A 14,145-nucleotide genomic window follows, 5' to 3' on the forward strand; every position below is an offset into this window, starting at 1 on the left:
CATGTTGTGTTACATGAAATACTTAGTTCATGAAGAACATATGTTTTAAGTGGGTTTTTTTGCTGTCCTGAGATAGGATTCCAACCCAGTCTGAAAGCACGGCAAGAAAAGGTCAATAAAAAGTCAAAATCTGTTACGACTTCGCGTGATCGGCGAACGTGATAACCACTAAACTACGGAAACGGTGGAGACAGTGATCATCAAATAGGCTTGATATTCGCAAACTAAATACAACGTTTAAAATCTCTGTGCAGTGAAGTCACGATCTGATTTTAAATGAATTATATGAATTTGGGCCTAGGCCTGCCGCCTCTTCCCTCACTCCTTTCTAGCAGTTACCGTCGTCTTCAAATGCTCAACACATAGTTGACCACTGACATTTACTTCGTTTAAGAGGATTGCATACTTTGATACTACAAGGTTATTATTGCATTCAAGAACTTACCACAGACAGACGACGACGCAGCACAACTTGTCAGCTCACGACATGGGTCGAGGTAGCTAGCTACCTTGTCAACTGCACTTTATCTGAGTGGCAAGTCGTCTTTCTTACTGTCAGGTGCCACAAAGGATTCGTGTTGGGTAGTTCCACCGTGTAGATGCATTAGGGTGATAGGTGTGATTTGCTGAGAGACTTCACCTTACATATATAACAATTATATATTGTTTATTCATCTTTTTTGTTTTCGATCTTTCGGGTGGTTCACAAGGCGGGAAGTCCTTCCACACAGTTGTGTCAGTTGTCAAACAGGTCATCATTACGCATGAGGTCGGGATCAACAATGTGATGATTAATGGTTAATGCTCGAACACCTTTAGGGTGTGTTGTGTCATTTTGAGTTTTTGCAGGAATTAACACAACACCTGCTAACGGTGTTTTTCTCCTGAGCATCTGGCAGCGAAGCCATAACCCACATTTCTGGTTCTGCTATTCTATTTCGGTTCTAATTCGTTGACCCGCCCCAGTCTCGGATTGCTTAATCCTGCCGATAGACCTTCTATTTCGCGGATCTCGGTTTGACTGGTTTAAGGCTTCGCTGTCAATTACTCATAATGTTTAGGGGAAAAACACACCACTAGCTATCACGTGTTGTCTCGTCTACTGACTTTGACAAAGTCCCATTAGCGAGATTGTTCTCTACGCGCTAAATATGTAAACTGAACCGCAGTAGGCAAATAGAAGAGCGAGCCGAGTTACCGGAGCGCTGAACGCAAAAAGCGCACCGTCAGCTCTGTTCAGCGGGTGGGACTTAGGACCCACGCATGCACCGACAGCGAGATCCTGCTTAGCAAATTTGACCATGGCGGAATGTGATCGAGTGGACAGGAGCAGTCACAGCATGGATAAAAGCATTACTCTCCCACCCGACGAGATCTTTAGGAATTTGGAAAATGCAAAGATGTTCGCCATAGACATAGGTACTTGGATATACCAACTTACAATTTTCAGTCATCTCTGTTTGAACATAGCTTGCACTTTGCTAGCGTAGCAGGCTAGCTACTTTGACAGTACAGATTTGATTGCAGGCAGAGCTAGCAAGCTACTTAGATAGCTAGCTTGTATGTCCAGTGTAGTTTAACCAGCAAGCTACCAATCTCACCAGCTTGAATTGTGTGGACAGTAGTACATGTGAAACAACTGTAAATGTTAATCAACTTTCAAAGTACAAAGGTTGCATTGACCTAGCCTAGCTGCATGCGTGCTGATCTGTCAACAGTGTGTTTGTTTTCTCACGTGACAACAGAAAACAACACCTCACTTGTATTTTTGTTTTTTTTGACAGGTGGATCTTTGACGAAGCTTGCCTATTACTCCACTGTACAACACAAAGTAGCGAAAGTCCGGTCATTCGACCACTCATTAAAGGTAGCTAATGTTACGTGTAAATGAGTTCCCTAGGTGGACTATAGCCAGGGAGGACTGTGCTAAGTATGTCCTCCTAACAAACTAACTGACTAACCATTATGTTTGCCATTCACACCACAAATCAATAACTGACGGTCATATAGTATTTGCAGTCAGCTGATAACAATCATGTCCGTTTCAAACAACAAGACCTTTAACATGCGCAAAGAACACGTTATCTAGCTTTTCCAAACTAACTTATTTGATTTTTGTCCAACGTTTTGTGAGCTTTTTAAGCCATTTCCCCAGCAACAATAGCATATCTATGTCAGTGCTCAATGGTGAGGCTAAAACGATTTACTGCTCAAATGCACAGCTATGCAGTGTGATTGCAGTGCTTAGACCTCTAGGGTTGAAAACCAGCACGTCATGCTCTCTCTGCTTGCTTGTTCAGTACACTGTCAAACAAGCCCTTGCGTAAGAAGAGTACTCGGAGTAGGGGTATCTCCAACTTCTGTCTTATGAAAGAATTTAATTTGTATAAAACGATTAAAGTGATCTAGAAATGTGGAGTTGGGACAGTGAGTGTGTGCTGTGTTTGGCCTGGGCAGGCCCCTTCCTGACCTGTGCCCCTTTCTCTTAGGAGTCGGAGGGTGACCCCCTCTATGAGATCTCTGTGCAGGAGGAGATCACTGCTCGCCTTCACTTCATCAAGTTTGAAAATGCTTACATCGAAACCTGCCTGGACTTCATCAAAGACCACCTGGTCAACACGGACACCAAAGTCATCAAAGCCACTGGTGGAGGGGCTCACAAGTTTAAAGATCTTATCGAGAAGAAACTGAAGCTCAAGTGAGTGCTCATTGCTCGAAAGCTTTTTGGACATTTAGTCTTTTCGAGCACCTTTGAGAGGGGCGGGGCACACACATTTTCTGTCTCCATATTTGTAAGATGAAACTGTCTTTTATTCGATTTTGTGTGTTTGAAATCTCAAAACCAAAGTGACTAGTGTGCACAGGTTGTTCTTCTTGTAATGGGACTCATTACATGTATTGCACTGTGTTAGGGTGGACAAGGAGGATGAGATGACCTGCCTGATCAAAGGTTGCAACTTTGTGCTGAGGAACATTCCCCGCGAGGCGTTTGTTTACGCCAAGCATGCAGATTCCGAGTTCCGCTTCCAGAACACTCAGCACGACATCTTCCCTTACCTACTCATCAACATAGGCTCCGGAGTGTCCATCGTCAAGGTAACAATCCCTGAGCTGAGACACATGTGGCCTATATGGATTTCGCTGTTTCTCTTTCACCCGTTGGCTCACCAGGCAAGCTCTCTGTCTTCCCAAACAGGTTGAGTCTGAGGATAAGTTTGAGCGCATTGGAGGAAGCTCCATAGGAGGTGGCACATTCTGGGGTCTCGGTGCTTTACTCACCAAAACAACGGTAAAGCCCCTCCCCCCATCTCAATGCAGTCTCTTGTAAAATAACCCACCTTGTTTAAATTACCTTTTGTAGTAGCCTATTGTCTGATGGACTGACTGCTTGACTGTATTGCCAGTTGACTTAAAAAACCAAACACAGAAGCTATTTGTTGTCTTGCTGTGTGTGTGCATTGTAAGACTGTCCCATGCTCTCTGTCCCGAGACTCATCTTATTCAATGGCATTGCTACAAATTACACAAAGCTATCCACGTTGGCACTGAACGTCTTCCTTCTCTTCTCTCTTCCAGAGGTTTGATGAGCTTCTCCAGCTGGCCTCCAAGGGGCAGCACACCAGTGTGGACATGCTGGTCAAAGATATCTACGGGGGATCCTATGGCTCCTTGGGTTTGACTGGGGACCTTATTGCCAGCAGCTTTGGGAAATCTGCCACTGCTGACAAAGGTGAAGTAAGAGGCCTGACAGTACTTTGAGTCCTCTGGTTTGGCCTCTGTAACCAGTGTCTCAATGTCTCCCATAGCTGAGCCATCACAATGTCTCCTTGTGAAACACAAGGCACTAACTGTTGACCTCTCACCTAGTTGTTGTGTGGACTCTGGGCTTCATACTGTTACTGTTGAGAAATGTAGAGATGGCAGGCAGCCATGGGGACTACTCTCTCCCTACCTCCCTGTCCCATTCCTTGTCCCTGTCCCTCTCCCTGTTTCTGTCCCTGTCCCTCTCACTCTGTTTTGCCATTCATGTTTCCACGACGAAGCCTAGTCATAAATCATCAACCTAAATGTTGTAGCCACTCACATGGGGCAGGGGTTTGCTGGCCTTTTATGTAAATGTTTGTTTAGCTAGAACCAGATACACAGGAGGCCATGCAGTGTTATCTGTATGTTTACCTGCCGAGTTTCCGTCCTCCATTTTAGAGTTCTCTAAAGAAGACATGGCTAAGAGTCTGCTCCACATGATCAGCAACGACATCGGGCAGCTGGCCTGCCTGTACGCCAAGCTCCACAACCTCACCAGGGTCTACTTCGGGGGGTTCTTCATCCGAGGACACCCCGTTACCATGCACACCATCACCTACAGCATCAACTTCTTCACCAAGGCAAGGCTGAGCTCTTCTCTGTCAGCGTTTTCATAGCATAACCCTTTAAGAGCTGAGCTGAGCTGAGCTGTGCTGCACTGGGCTCGCCTGGTTACACATCCAACATAGTAACAGTGCTGGAAAGGACAGTGTGAAAGAAAAAATAAATGTCCAAGCCAGCACAGTATGGTTGGGGTCAGCCCTACAGGTACAGCTCCTAACAGTCTTCGTCCAGGTTCTGGGTAATTCAGGATGTGTCTGTCTGTCTGTCTGTCTGTCGTTCAGGATGTGTCTATCTGTCTCACTATCTGTGACAGTTTCTTGGGATCTAGATTTAGCACTGAACTGGGTCTGTTATCAGCTGAATAGGATGGGGGAATATGTCCCTAGAGGCTAGATTGGAAATGGAACACTAGGATGCATTGACAGGGACGTGGGACGTCTGGGAAATGGCACATACATTCACTGAACACTTTATTAGGAACACTATACTAATACAGGGTAGGGCCTACCTTTGCTCTCAAAACAGCCTCAATTCTTTGTGGCTTTGAATCCATAAGATGTTGGAAACATTCCTTTGAGATTCTGGTCCCTGATGACATGATTGCATCACGCAATTCCTGCAGATTTTTTAGGTGCTGTGAATCTCCCGTTCTACCACATTCCAAAGGTGTTCTATTGGATTCAGATCAGGTGACTGGGAAGGCCACTGAAGAACACTGAACTCATTGTCATGTTCATGAAACCAGTTTGAGATGACTTTTGCTTTGTGACATTATCATGCTGGAAGTAGCCATTAGAAGATGAGTCAATTGGCCATGAAGGGATGCACATGATCAGCAACAATACTCAAATAGGCTGTGGCATTCAAGCGATGACTGATTGGTATTAATGGACCCAAAGTGTGCCAAGAAAACCTTCCCCACACCATTACACCACCTCCACCATGAGAAGGTGTACAGGCGTTCCTAATAAAGTGTTCAGTGAGTGTATACTCTCCTCCTCACAGTTGTCAGAATGAGACAGACATCTGATTGTTGTCAATCGTTGTGTAACGTATCACAATGCGATACTATTGCAATACAATACATATGGCAACGCATTGTGTTACTACATACATTTACTGAAAATTGAACCAACTGTGTTGTGTGTACCGCTTTGGTAGTCAGTATTGTACAGTACGCATACAATACATTATTGATATAACTCAGGGAACAAATCGACCCCCCCCACCCCCCAAAAGAAAAAGTCTTGAATCTTGATGCTGGGGCTGAATACGTGGTAGTCTTGTGAAAAAGAATATTGCAGTACTCCTCTGTATCGATTCCTCTGCCTCTGCTTCCTCTTATTATAGACAATGTTGTTTGCAGGGTGAAGTTCAGGCGCTGTTCCTCAGACACGAAGGATATCTGGGCGCCATCGGAGCCTTCCTCAAGGGAGCAGAGGAGGACAGTAAGTTGAGATGTTTCTTTCGTCTTTGGATTCACTCTTACATTTACATTTAGCTCTTACATTTACATTTAGCTCTTACATTTACATTTAGCTCTTACATTTACGTTCATGGCATTTAGCAGACGCCGTTATCCAAAGCGACTTACATTTACAAATACATTTGTTTAAGCGAGTGAGTCATCTATCTCTCCATCCACGGCGTTAGTTTTGTCATAGTAAATGGCACTGTGTGTGTGTGTGTGTGTGTGTGTGTGTGTGTGTGTGTGTGTGTGTGTGTGTGTGTGTAAATGGCACTGCCGAGACTTATTACACCCCTCGGCTGGTTCAGCATTTCTCCACGAGTTCACGTAATATTTGTATATTCTTGCCTAGATCCAAACCAGTACAGCTGGGGGGAAAACTATGCTGGGAGCTCTGGTCTGATGAGTGTGTCTCCTGACCTTAACCCCATGCAACGTGCACGCAGTGGAACGGTAAGGACAACTTGAAAAGAAAAGAGCAAAACCCTGTACGGCCACCAGGGGGCACTCATACCCTACATGTTGACATTCCATTGACGTCGTCTCCTTCCCCACAGCCTTTCATCATTAGATCCCATCTCGTGTGACGTGAATTGTTTGCATCAAAGCTTTTTCCCAGAAGACATTGTTGCTCTAAAAACTTGTGAATATAATCTAGGAGCTATAATATAATATAATCCCTGTGACGGCTGGAGCTTCATTTTTATGTGTTTTATGTTTTATATTTGTATATTATTGATGTTTTTTATTATTATGGATATCAGGCAGCAATGTTTTCATAGATTTTCAACAAGCTAGAGACTTCCCAGTGTTACTGAAGTACGCCATAATTACTTTGATTAGGATGCTTTTCAAGGGCCATGGGAGGCTGGGAACATGGCCCATTATTATAGTTACCCCCCCCCCTCCACCCTCTTATCAGATTTCTGAGATAATTGTGGTTTTGATATTTTCTGTTGAAATGTCACAGCAGCTGTCCTTTCATATCCACAAGCCTGATAACATCCTTCATTGATCTCTTCAATCTAACATGGTTTTGTTCTCATTCCTTCTCTTCATATCCACCATCTCTTACCTCTGTTTACCTAACCTTATCCTTCAGTTTTCTGTAAGTACTCTCCCCCCCCCCCCCCCCCCATGCCTTGCCTGTGTGTAGTGGTCTGAGCAGTTTAGGTGTTGCTTCCGCTCAGGATGCTAGCTTCATAGCTAAACACTAAGAGGTAGTGTGGTTTGTTCACTGACTGAGTTGCAGCACAATTGAACACGCTCACTGCACTGCTGCAACAGGTCTGTGGGGACTGCAGTAACAGTGTGTACTTGGTCTTTACACATAATACTGTAGTCAGCTCATTAACCTCCCATTTGAGAGCTGAAAGTGTAAATGATAATGTTGACATAGAAGGAGTTGGGGGCGTTGGTGTCCCTTTGACGAGTGCTTCAGTCGTTCAGTGAGTCCAGTCTCGTGTGTGTGTGTGGCTGTGTGTGTGTGGCTGTGGCTGTGGCTGTGGCTGTCTGTCCCCCCAGCTTGTCTCCAAGTCCATGTGTCTGTCTGTCCCTCCAGTTTGACATGTTGGAGATGGACCGTCTGGAGAGACAGCTGGTGAACCTCCCTCTGCTCCAGGACGCCTCCTCTTACATCCCCGACACCATGGACCTGACGGAGGACGCTCTGGCCCGAGAGTACTGGCTCTACTGCTTCGAGGAGGCTCTGGATGGGGTAAGGCCACCTCAGTGCACTCACTAAATGCATTTGGACCAAGTCCGTAGAATTCTGTTTATTCTGTTTTTTTTATTCTGTTTCGCTTCAGTATTTGCCAGTGGCGACGGGGGGGGGGGGGGTAGCAGCCCTGATCATGGCCTCTCCCACGTCATGATGAGGCGTCCTCTACACCATCCTCCTGTCTCCCTGCATGGATATACTGCATGGCGTGGGCCGTTAGGTCACATGGGCTGATGTGTGTTGTTGTGTTTCTGGTCAGGTGGTGAAGAGGGCGATGGCCAGTCAGCCTGCTTCTCCAGACGCCGCAGAGCGAGCGGAGAAGTTCCGTCACAAGTACCGCCACAAGCTCCAGACCCTGCGCCACCAGCCATTGTAAGGACAACCCCCCCACCCGCCCACTCACCCTTCGACCTCCCCAGCTGGCAGTGTTACCAGGGGGACGATTTTTCATCTGTTCATAAGCCAGTTCAACCTGCTGTGGCGGAGTGCCCCCCCCCCCTCCCCCGCCCACTCACCCACCACCCCTTTTAGACTAGACTAGAACTCAACACTGTTTCTTGATCGTCTGAATAGATGCCTATCTTGAAAGCCAGCCGATGTCTCACTTGCCTTAGTGGATGAGAGCCCCGAGGGGGTAGGGTCAAAAGGCAAGAAGGGCTACAGTATGTCCCACTACTGTTGAACGCTTTGCTCCTCCTTTTCCTCCTCCTCTTCCTCCTCATCATATACTGTCCCCTTTGCCCTGACTGTGCAAATAGATCCTTCAGTCTCTGTCTCTCTCTTTCCTCCCCTCTAGTGCGTACGGATCCCTGACAGTCAGAAGCCTGTTAGACACCAGGGAACACTGTTTAAACGAGTTCAACTTCCCCGACCCCTACTCAAAGGTTATACTCGATTACATCACTCTCTTTATCACTCTCTCTATCGCTCTATATGCCACTCTCTTTCTGCCACTCTCTCTTCATCACTCTCTCTTCATCACTCTCTCTTCAACGCTCTCTTCCAGTGCCCCTGTTTGTCTAGTCTTTCTTTCTCTTGCATTTCTTCTCGACGATGGCAATTCAATTTCACTTGCCTTGATTAGCTTTTATTTGTATGTGTGTAATAATCAATCAAATAAACCTGATAAGTAGGTCTCTGATGCCTCTCTATCGCCCCCTGCAGATCAAACAAAGGGAGAACGACATGGCGCTGAAGTACTACCAGAAGGCGGTGAGGTGCCTGGAGGAGCTGAGCTGGGAGCAGAGGCAGTTCGCCCTGGTCAGGGGCCTGCTGGCTGGGAACGTCTTTGACTGGGGAGCCAAGGCCGTGTCTGAGTGAGTGCTACCACACAGCCGCTGTATAGCCTGCGTCCCGTTTCTCCAGCCTCCTCCTGAAGTGTGCACCTGTCCGCCTTACGAAGCAGATTAAAGAAGCGTAGGATTGGTCTAAGCATGGGCCTGTACACCTATCCATTCCCGTCAATCCATTTCTGGGAGGACACAAGTGCACACTTCAGGAGGAGGGTGAGAGGATTTGATGCAGCGATACAACCGACCCCGGCTCTGTGTGTGAGCTCTGAAGCATGGCTCTGTGTGAGATGCTAGGATTCAGGTGTTGTTCACCTATGCTCCTCTGGTTTCTTGAACATGGGATGTCAGGTTTAGTTAAGATAAGCCAAAGCGACTTGCATTGCAGTGAGTGCATACATTTTTCATTTCATTTCAGTATATACGGTCCCAGTGGGAATCGAAACCACAACCTAAGCGTTGTTAGCGCCACGCTCTACCAACTGAGTCATAGAGGACCGCAGACATATGTCCGAGTGTGATGTGTAACTGTGGCTCACGTCTCCTCTGCTTGTCTCCTCTGCTTGTCTCCTTTGCTTGACTCCAGTGTCCTGGAGTCAGATCCCGAGTTTGGGTTTGAACAGGCCAAACGGCAGCTGGAAGGTAGGAGACAATATCCTCCCCCTGTACATATCCTGCTGTTGCTGTCACCAGAAACTTTAGCCAGTAGTCAAAATACTGTAGGGGACCTTTTAGTTTTTGCATCTTTCTTTGCCAAGGAGACATTTTAACGCGTGGAAATGTCGGTTCAATAAACCATGAAGTAAACAAGTCTTCTCTCTCCACAGAGCGGCCGTGGCTCATTGATGCGTATGACCAATGGCTTGAGAGGCTGAAGGTAATTTTACCTCACAAGTCTCGCTCCGCACGTCACAATTTAAACGCCTAATTAAAAATGGAAAGAGAAAATATATCTTTAATCTTCTAGATACCGCCTGCCTACTTGTTGTGATGTGTTTAACCTGATGCGTGGTAATTGAACGCTCTGCTCACCGGCAGTGATTTAACAACAAGTGTTGTGTTCAGTGATTTATTACATTGCACACTGGCTTTCTCTTGCAGCGTTCTCCTGATCAGTGTGCCTTGTTTCTCTTGCAGGGTCCTCCTCATAAGTGTGCCTTGTTTTTCGTAGATAATAGTGGGATAGACATCATACTGGGGGTGTTCCCCTTCGTCCGGGAGCTCCTCTGCCGGGGAACAGAGGTAATGAACCCCCACATCCCAGATATGACACGGTGGCTGTGTTCCAAAGTGCGTTCTTGTACCCTGTCTAAAGCGTATACAGGGCCGCGCCATCCACACCAACTAGTACGCCACCCTGAGCCTCAAAATGGCCGTCCTCAAGAACTCCTGGCTGGCCGACCGGCTCGTGGGGGTGGGAGGTGGGGGGGTAGTGGGCTCTTCAGCGTGGTGTTCAAGTACGAGGTGCCCCCCCCCCCCGAAACACCCCACGAGACTTGGCTGTGGCCACAGCTATGATCAGCTTGCATGTGTCTTGATAGGGTTCAAGTATGGTGTTCACTCTAGATAGTGCAAGAATACAATTTGGCACACAGCCCTCGTTTCCTTCAAAACAAATCATAACTGAGGATGGAATCCAAACCCAAGATCCGTGCTTGTAAAGTCCTAAAAATCATCTGCCGGATTTCCTATTGACATCCATGCAAGATTTACGCAAATGTCGGGGTGACCCGCGCAGATCTCGAGTTAGGATTCCTCCCCTAATGTACAGCACCGGTCAAAAGTCTGGACACACCTTGCCAAGAGTGTGCAAAGCTGTCATCAAAGCAAAAGGTGGCTATTTTGAAGAATCTAAAATATAAAACATATTCCGGTTTGTTTAACACTTTTTTGTTTACTACATAATTCCATATGTGTTCCTTCATAGTTTTGATGTCTTCAATATTAATCTACAATGTAGAAAATAATAAAAAATAAACAAAAACCATTGAATGAGAAGGTGTGTCCAAACTTTTGACTGGTACTGCATACACTGTAGCACATTTCTTACACATTTGCGATACAATGCGCTTTACAGAAAATAGTTTTTAATAAGAAGAAGACAACAAGATTAAAAATGCAAGAGGAGAATACAAGTCATACAGCCATGGTGGTAGTACAGTAAAAGCACCTTCATTGCTCTTCCAAACACACAGTGCTTTGTTTACTGTCTCGATCAGATTAAAGATTTATGCCAAATGATATTTTCTGTCTGGCTGTATGGTTTGTTTATGCTGGGTTTCAGGTTGTGCTCGCCAGCAACTCTGGCCCTGCTTTGAACGACGTGACAAACAGCGAACTGCAGTTCTTGACTGAACGAATCGCTGCCATGGACCCCGTCATTCAGTGAGCTTATTTTGTTTGTTTTTATTGTTTATTTTAACTTTAGTTTATTGCATTTGTAACTCATGTCATATGGATTATCGATGTAGGGTTGGGTGCGCTTTTCGGACCACTTTGATTTATTTATTTATTTATTTATTTATTTTTACCTTGATTCCGAACCGTGAAATGTGACCTTAAGGGGTCGTTCCTCACAGCGCTTTGCTTCCGTACACAAGTGTACAATGCAACGAAATTCTTAAGGCAGAGCAGCTCTGCAACGTCAGTCAACATCAGCAATACAGTGTGTTAAGTAAATGCAAATGTAAATATGAGCACTAAAAGCAGTAACAGCTCCTGAAAAGGAAAGAGTTGATGACCCAGAGGGTTGTTGTCGCCCGTGTGGTGTTTTGCAGGTCTGCGGTGAAGGAGGACAGGTTGACGTTGGTTCAGAGTGGCTCCAGCTCTCCCTGCTTAGACTTGAGGTCGGTAGAGGTCTACCGTATCACACCCGAGTGGTTCACCAGATCATTTCGCAATTAGTTCTCAAAGTATTTCAATCCTCTAAATGTGTGTGTCTCTGTCTCTGTCTCTCTCTCTCTCACTCTCTCCCCCACTCCCTCTCTCTCTTCTCTCTCTCTCCCTCTCTCCCCCACTCCCTCTCTTTCTTCTGTCTCTCCCTCTCTCCCCCACTCCCTCTCTCTCTTCTCTCTCTCTCTCCCTCTCTCCCCCACTCCCTCTCTCTCTTCTCTCTCTCTCCCTCTCTCCCCCAGCCGCCTGGACAAAGTGTTGGCCACGGTTGTGCGTGAGCGCCACACAGACCTGGTGGTCATCGAGGGCATGGGCCGCGCCATCCACACCAACTACTACGCCACCCTGAGCTGCGAGAGCCTCAAAATGGCCGTCCTCAAGAACTCCTGGCTGGCCGACCGGCTCGGGGGGAAGCTCTTCAGCGTGGTGTTCAAGTACGAGGTGCCCCCCCTGAAACACCCCTTGGAGGACCCTGTGGCAGTGACACTGTCATGAACTACCCACTCACTGACCCACCTCTGAAGTCTGATGGGACTGGTTTAAATCCTGTGTTAAAATTATAGCTGAAGTCTGGTGGGAATGGTTTAAACCCTGGGTTAAACCAGCTGTGGAACCTGTTGGGACAGGACCAGGAGGGGCTCATTACTGCTCCCTGGTGGGTGACATGATGATTGTACAAGGGAATGGTTTTAAGGTAATCAGTAACCAATAATCAGTGGGATTTGAAGACTTGGTGGGTGATTATGGCAGGCTTATTTCAAGGCAGGGTAGAGTACGTTGCTTTTTTAAACATCAGACATTATTTTACGACGTAATACAACCATACTTAGTTTGCGGCACCTTGCACAGACCTAAATTCTGATATGGTATTAAAGCGGGCCTGAGCCCTTGTCAGAGTTGTCGTGTGCTGACACACAAACGAGATCCTCTCGTGTGTGTGTGTGTGTGTGTGTGTGTGTGTGTGTGTGTGTCTGTGTGTGTGTGTGTGTGTGTGTGTCTACACGGCGTCAAGTCATCAGCGCCCAGCCCAACACGCAGCATCCCCGCGGTTACCATGACAACCCGCACTTTCTCCGACAATGGGGTTGAGATGTTTCGGAGAGAGTACGTGCCACCCTGGTCATTTTATAGCTTTCAGAGGTAAAGCTTTTTACAGCAGCAACAACAACAACAAAAAAAGTGGTTAATGTGCCTTGAGGAAGTGATTTTAAAAAGCATGGCTCGCTCTCAGTGCAACGCAGCTTGCTTTTCATTCCTAGTGCGGTGAAGTAACGCCTGTACGGTCTCTTCACTAGGCTACATACTGTTGGAGTAGGACTTCACCGTCATGTGTCACCGTCCGAATCCAAGCGTCCATCACTGCCGATACACGAATTGAGATTATTAACTAGAAATGAAACATGCGGTGATCATTGCCCAATTAGCTACACATGTTGAATTAAATGAGTGAGTGAATGATGGCACTTTATTGTGGGGCTAGAAATTATTATGTTCTTACAACTCCGGTAGGGGGCAGTGTTTTACTGTGAAATGAATTTCTCTCAAAACCCAAATTAAATGTGAAAGTGTTGTTTTGTTCAGTGGACTCTGAAGGTGCTTAATCTGTTCAAATCAATAGCACTGAATTTAGGTTGGATTGGTTTTACGGCGAATTGTTTAAACAATCTTGAATTTACGCATCATTATATATAATTCTTATTGGTAGCCAAAGTAAGATATTAAGTCAGCTTCTGTAATCGAAGGCATCAGAAGTTGTCGCAGAGAAACCACTGTCATTAACACGGACAGGGCTTGAAAAGGGAACATACTCTCCATCCAAAGGCCTCGGCAACTGCACACTCTTCTACGGCAGCACCCTGGGTGATGCGCGGTGGCTGGAAGAATGTGACAGTGGATTTACTGTACAGTTCCTGCTCATTTACCCACCCGTTTCACAGAGGGCCTGGAACGAAATGTCTCTTGATTTTGTGTGAAATGAAGGAGGTTGTTTGGGTAAAAGCCTTTCTGTCTAAATGTTTCCAAAGCTGTATTTGCTTGACCTGTGGACTCACTCTGTGATGTGTGCGTTATCTTTTGTATATACATGTGACATACGTGTAAATATAATTCATTTGCATTAGCCTACTCGGCTTATACTGTATGGGGAAGTATTATGTTCTCTTCATGACAATCAGTTTTAATTAAACAGCGAATATATTTTACACTTGAGTCTGTGTGTCTGTGTGTCTGTGTCTGTGTCTGTGTGTGTGTGTGTGTGTGTGAGTTCAGCGGAGTTGCCAGTTTGACGCCAGCTAGAGTGGGACCCTTGGGAATACCAGTCGGGCGCTACACCCGTATCACCATCAAAGAGCTGTCAGTGCCCGTGGCGCAGTAGAGCGAGCGCTCGGTGTGTGTCGGTGGTCGCCCGC

General features: G+C 46.2%; 1 protein-coding gene across 1 annotated transcript; it reads left to right on the top strand.

Annotated features, from left to right (window-relative positions):
- The first annotated feature begins 1,284 nt into the window (after positions 1 to 1,284).
- On the top strand, positions 1,285 to 13,924 carry pank4 (pantothenate kinase 4 (inactive)). Its single transcript, XM_083669028.1, has 19 exons — positions 1,285 to 1,419; positions 1,785 to 1,867; positions 2,490 to 2,698; positions 2,913 to 3,096; positions 3,197 to 3,289; positions 3,577 to 3,730; positions 4,204 to 4,385; positions 5,735 to 5,816; positions 6,189 to 6,289; positions 7,398 to 7,553; positions 7,816 to 7,928; positions 8,353 to 8,440; positions 8,721 to 8,872; positions 9,432 to 9,487; positions 9,673 to 9,722; positions 9,983 to 10,087; positions 11,130 to 11,230; positions 11,623 to 11,691; positions 11,980 to 13,924. Exons 1-19 carry the CDS (start codon positions 1,302 to 1,304, stop codon positions 12,230 to 12,232), a joined length of 2,349 nt encoding a protein of 782 aa, XP_083525154.1. The 5' UTR covers positions 1,285 to 1,301; the 3' UTR covers positions 12,233 to 13,924.
- The last annotated feature ends 221 nt before the right edge of the window (positions 13,925 to 14,145 follow it).

This window comes from Argentina silus (assembly GCF_951799395.1).
Source record: "Argentina silus genome assembly, chromosome: 4".
NCBI classification, from domain to species: Eukaryota; Metazoa; Chordata; class Actinopteri; order Argentiniformes; family Argentinidae; genus Argentina; species Argentina silus.

Coding starts and splice junctions, on each gene's coding strand:
- pank4 (XM_083669028.1), top strand. CDS start 1,302: ATGGCGGAATGTGATCGAGTGGACAGGAGCAGTCACAGCATGGATAAA. Junction 4,386..5,734: donor GCATCAACTTCTTCACCAAG/GCAAGGCTGAGC, acceptor TGTTGTTTGCAG/GGTGAAGTTCAGGCGCTGTT. Junction 10,088..11,129: donor TCCTCTGCCGGGGAACAGAG/GTAATGAACCCC, acceptor GCTGGGTTTCAG/GTTGTGCTCGCCAGCAACTC.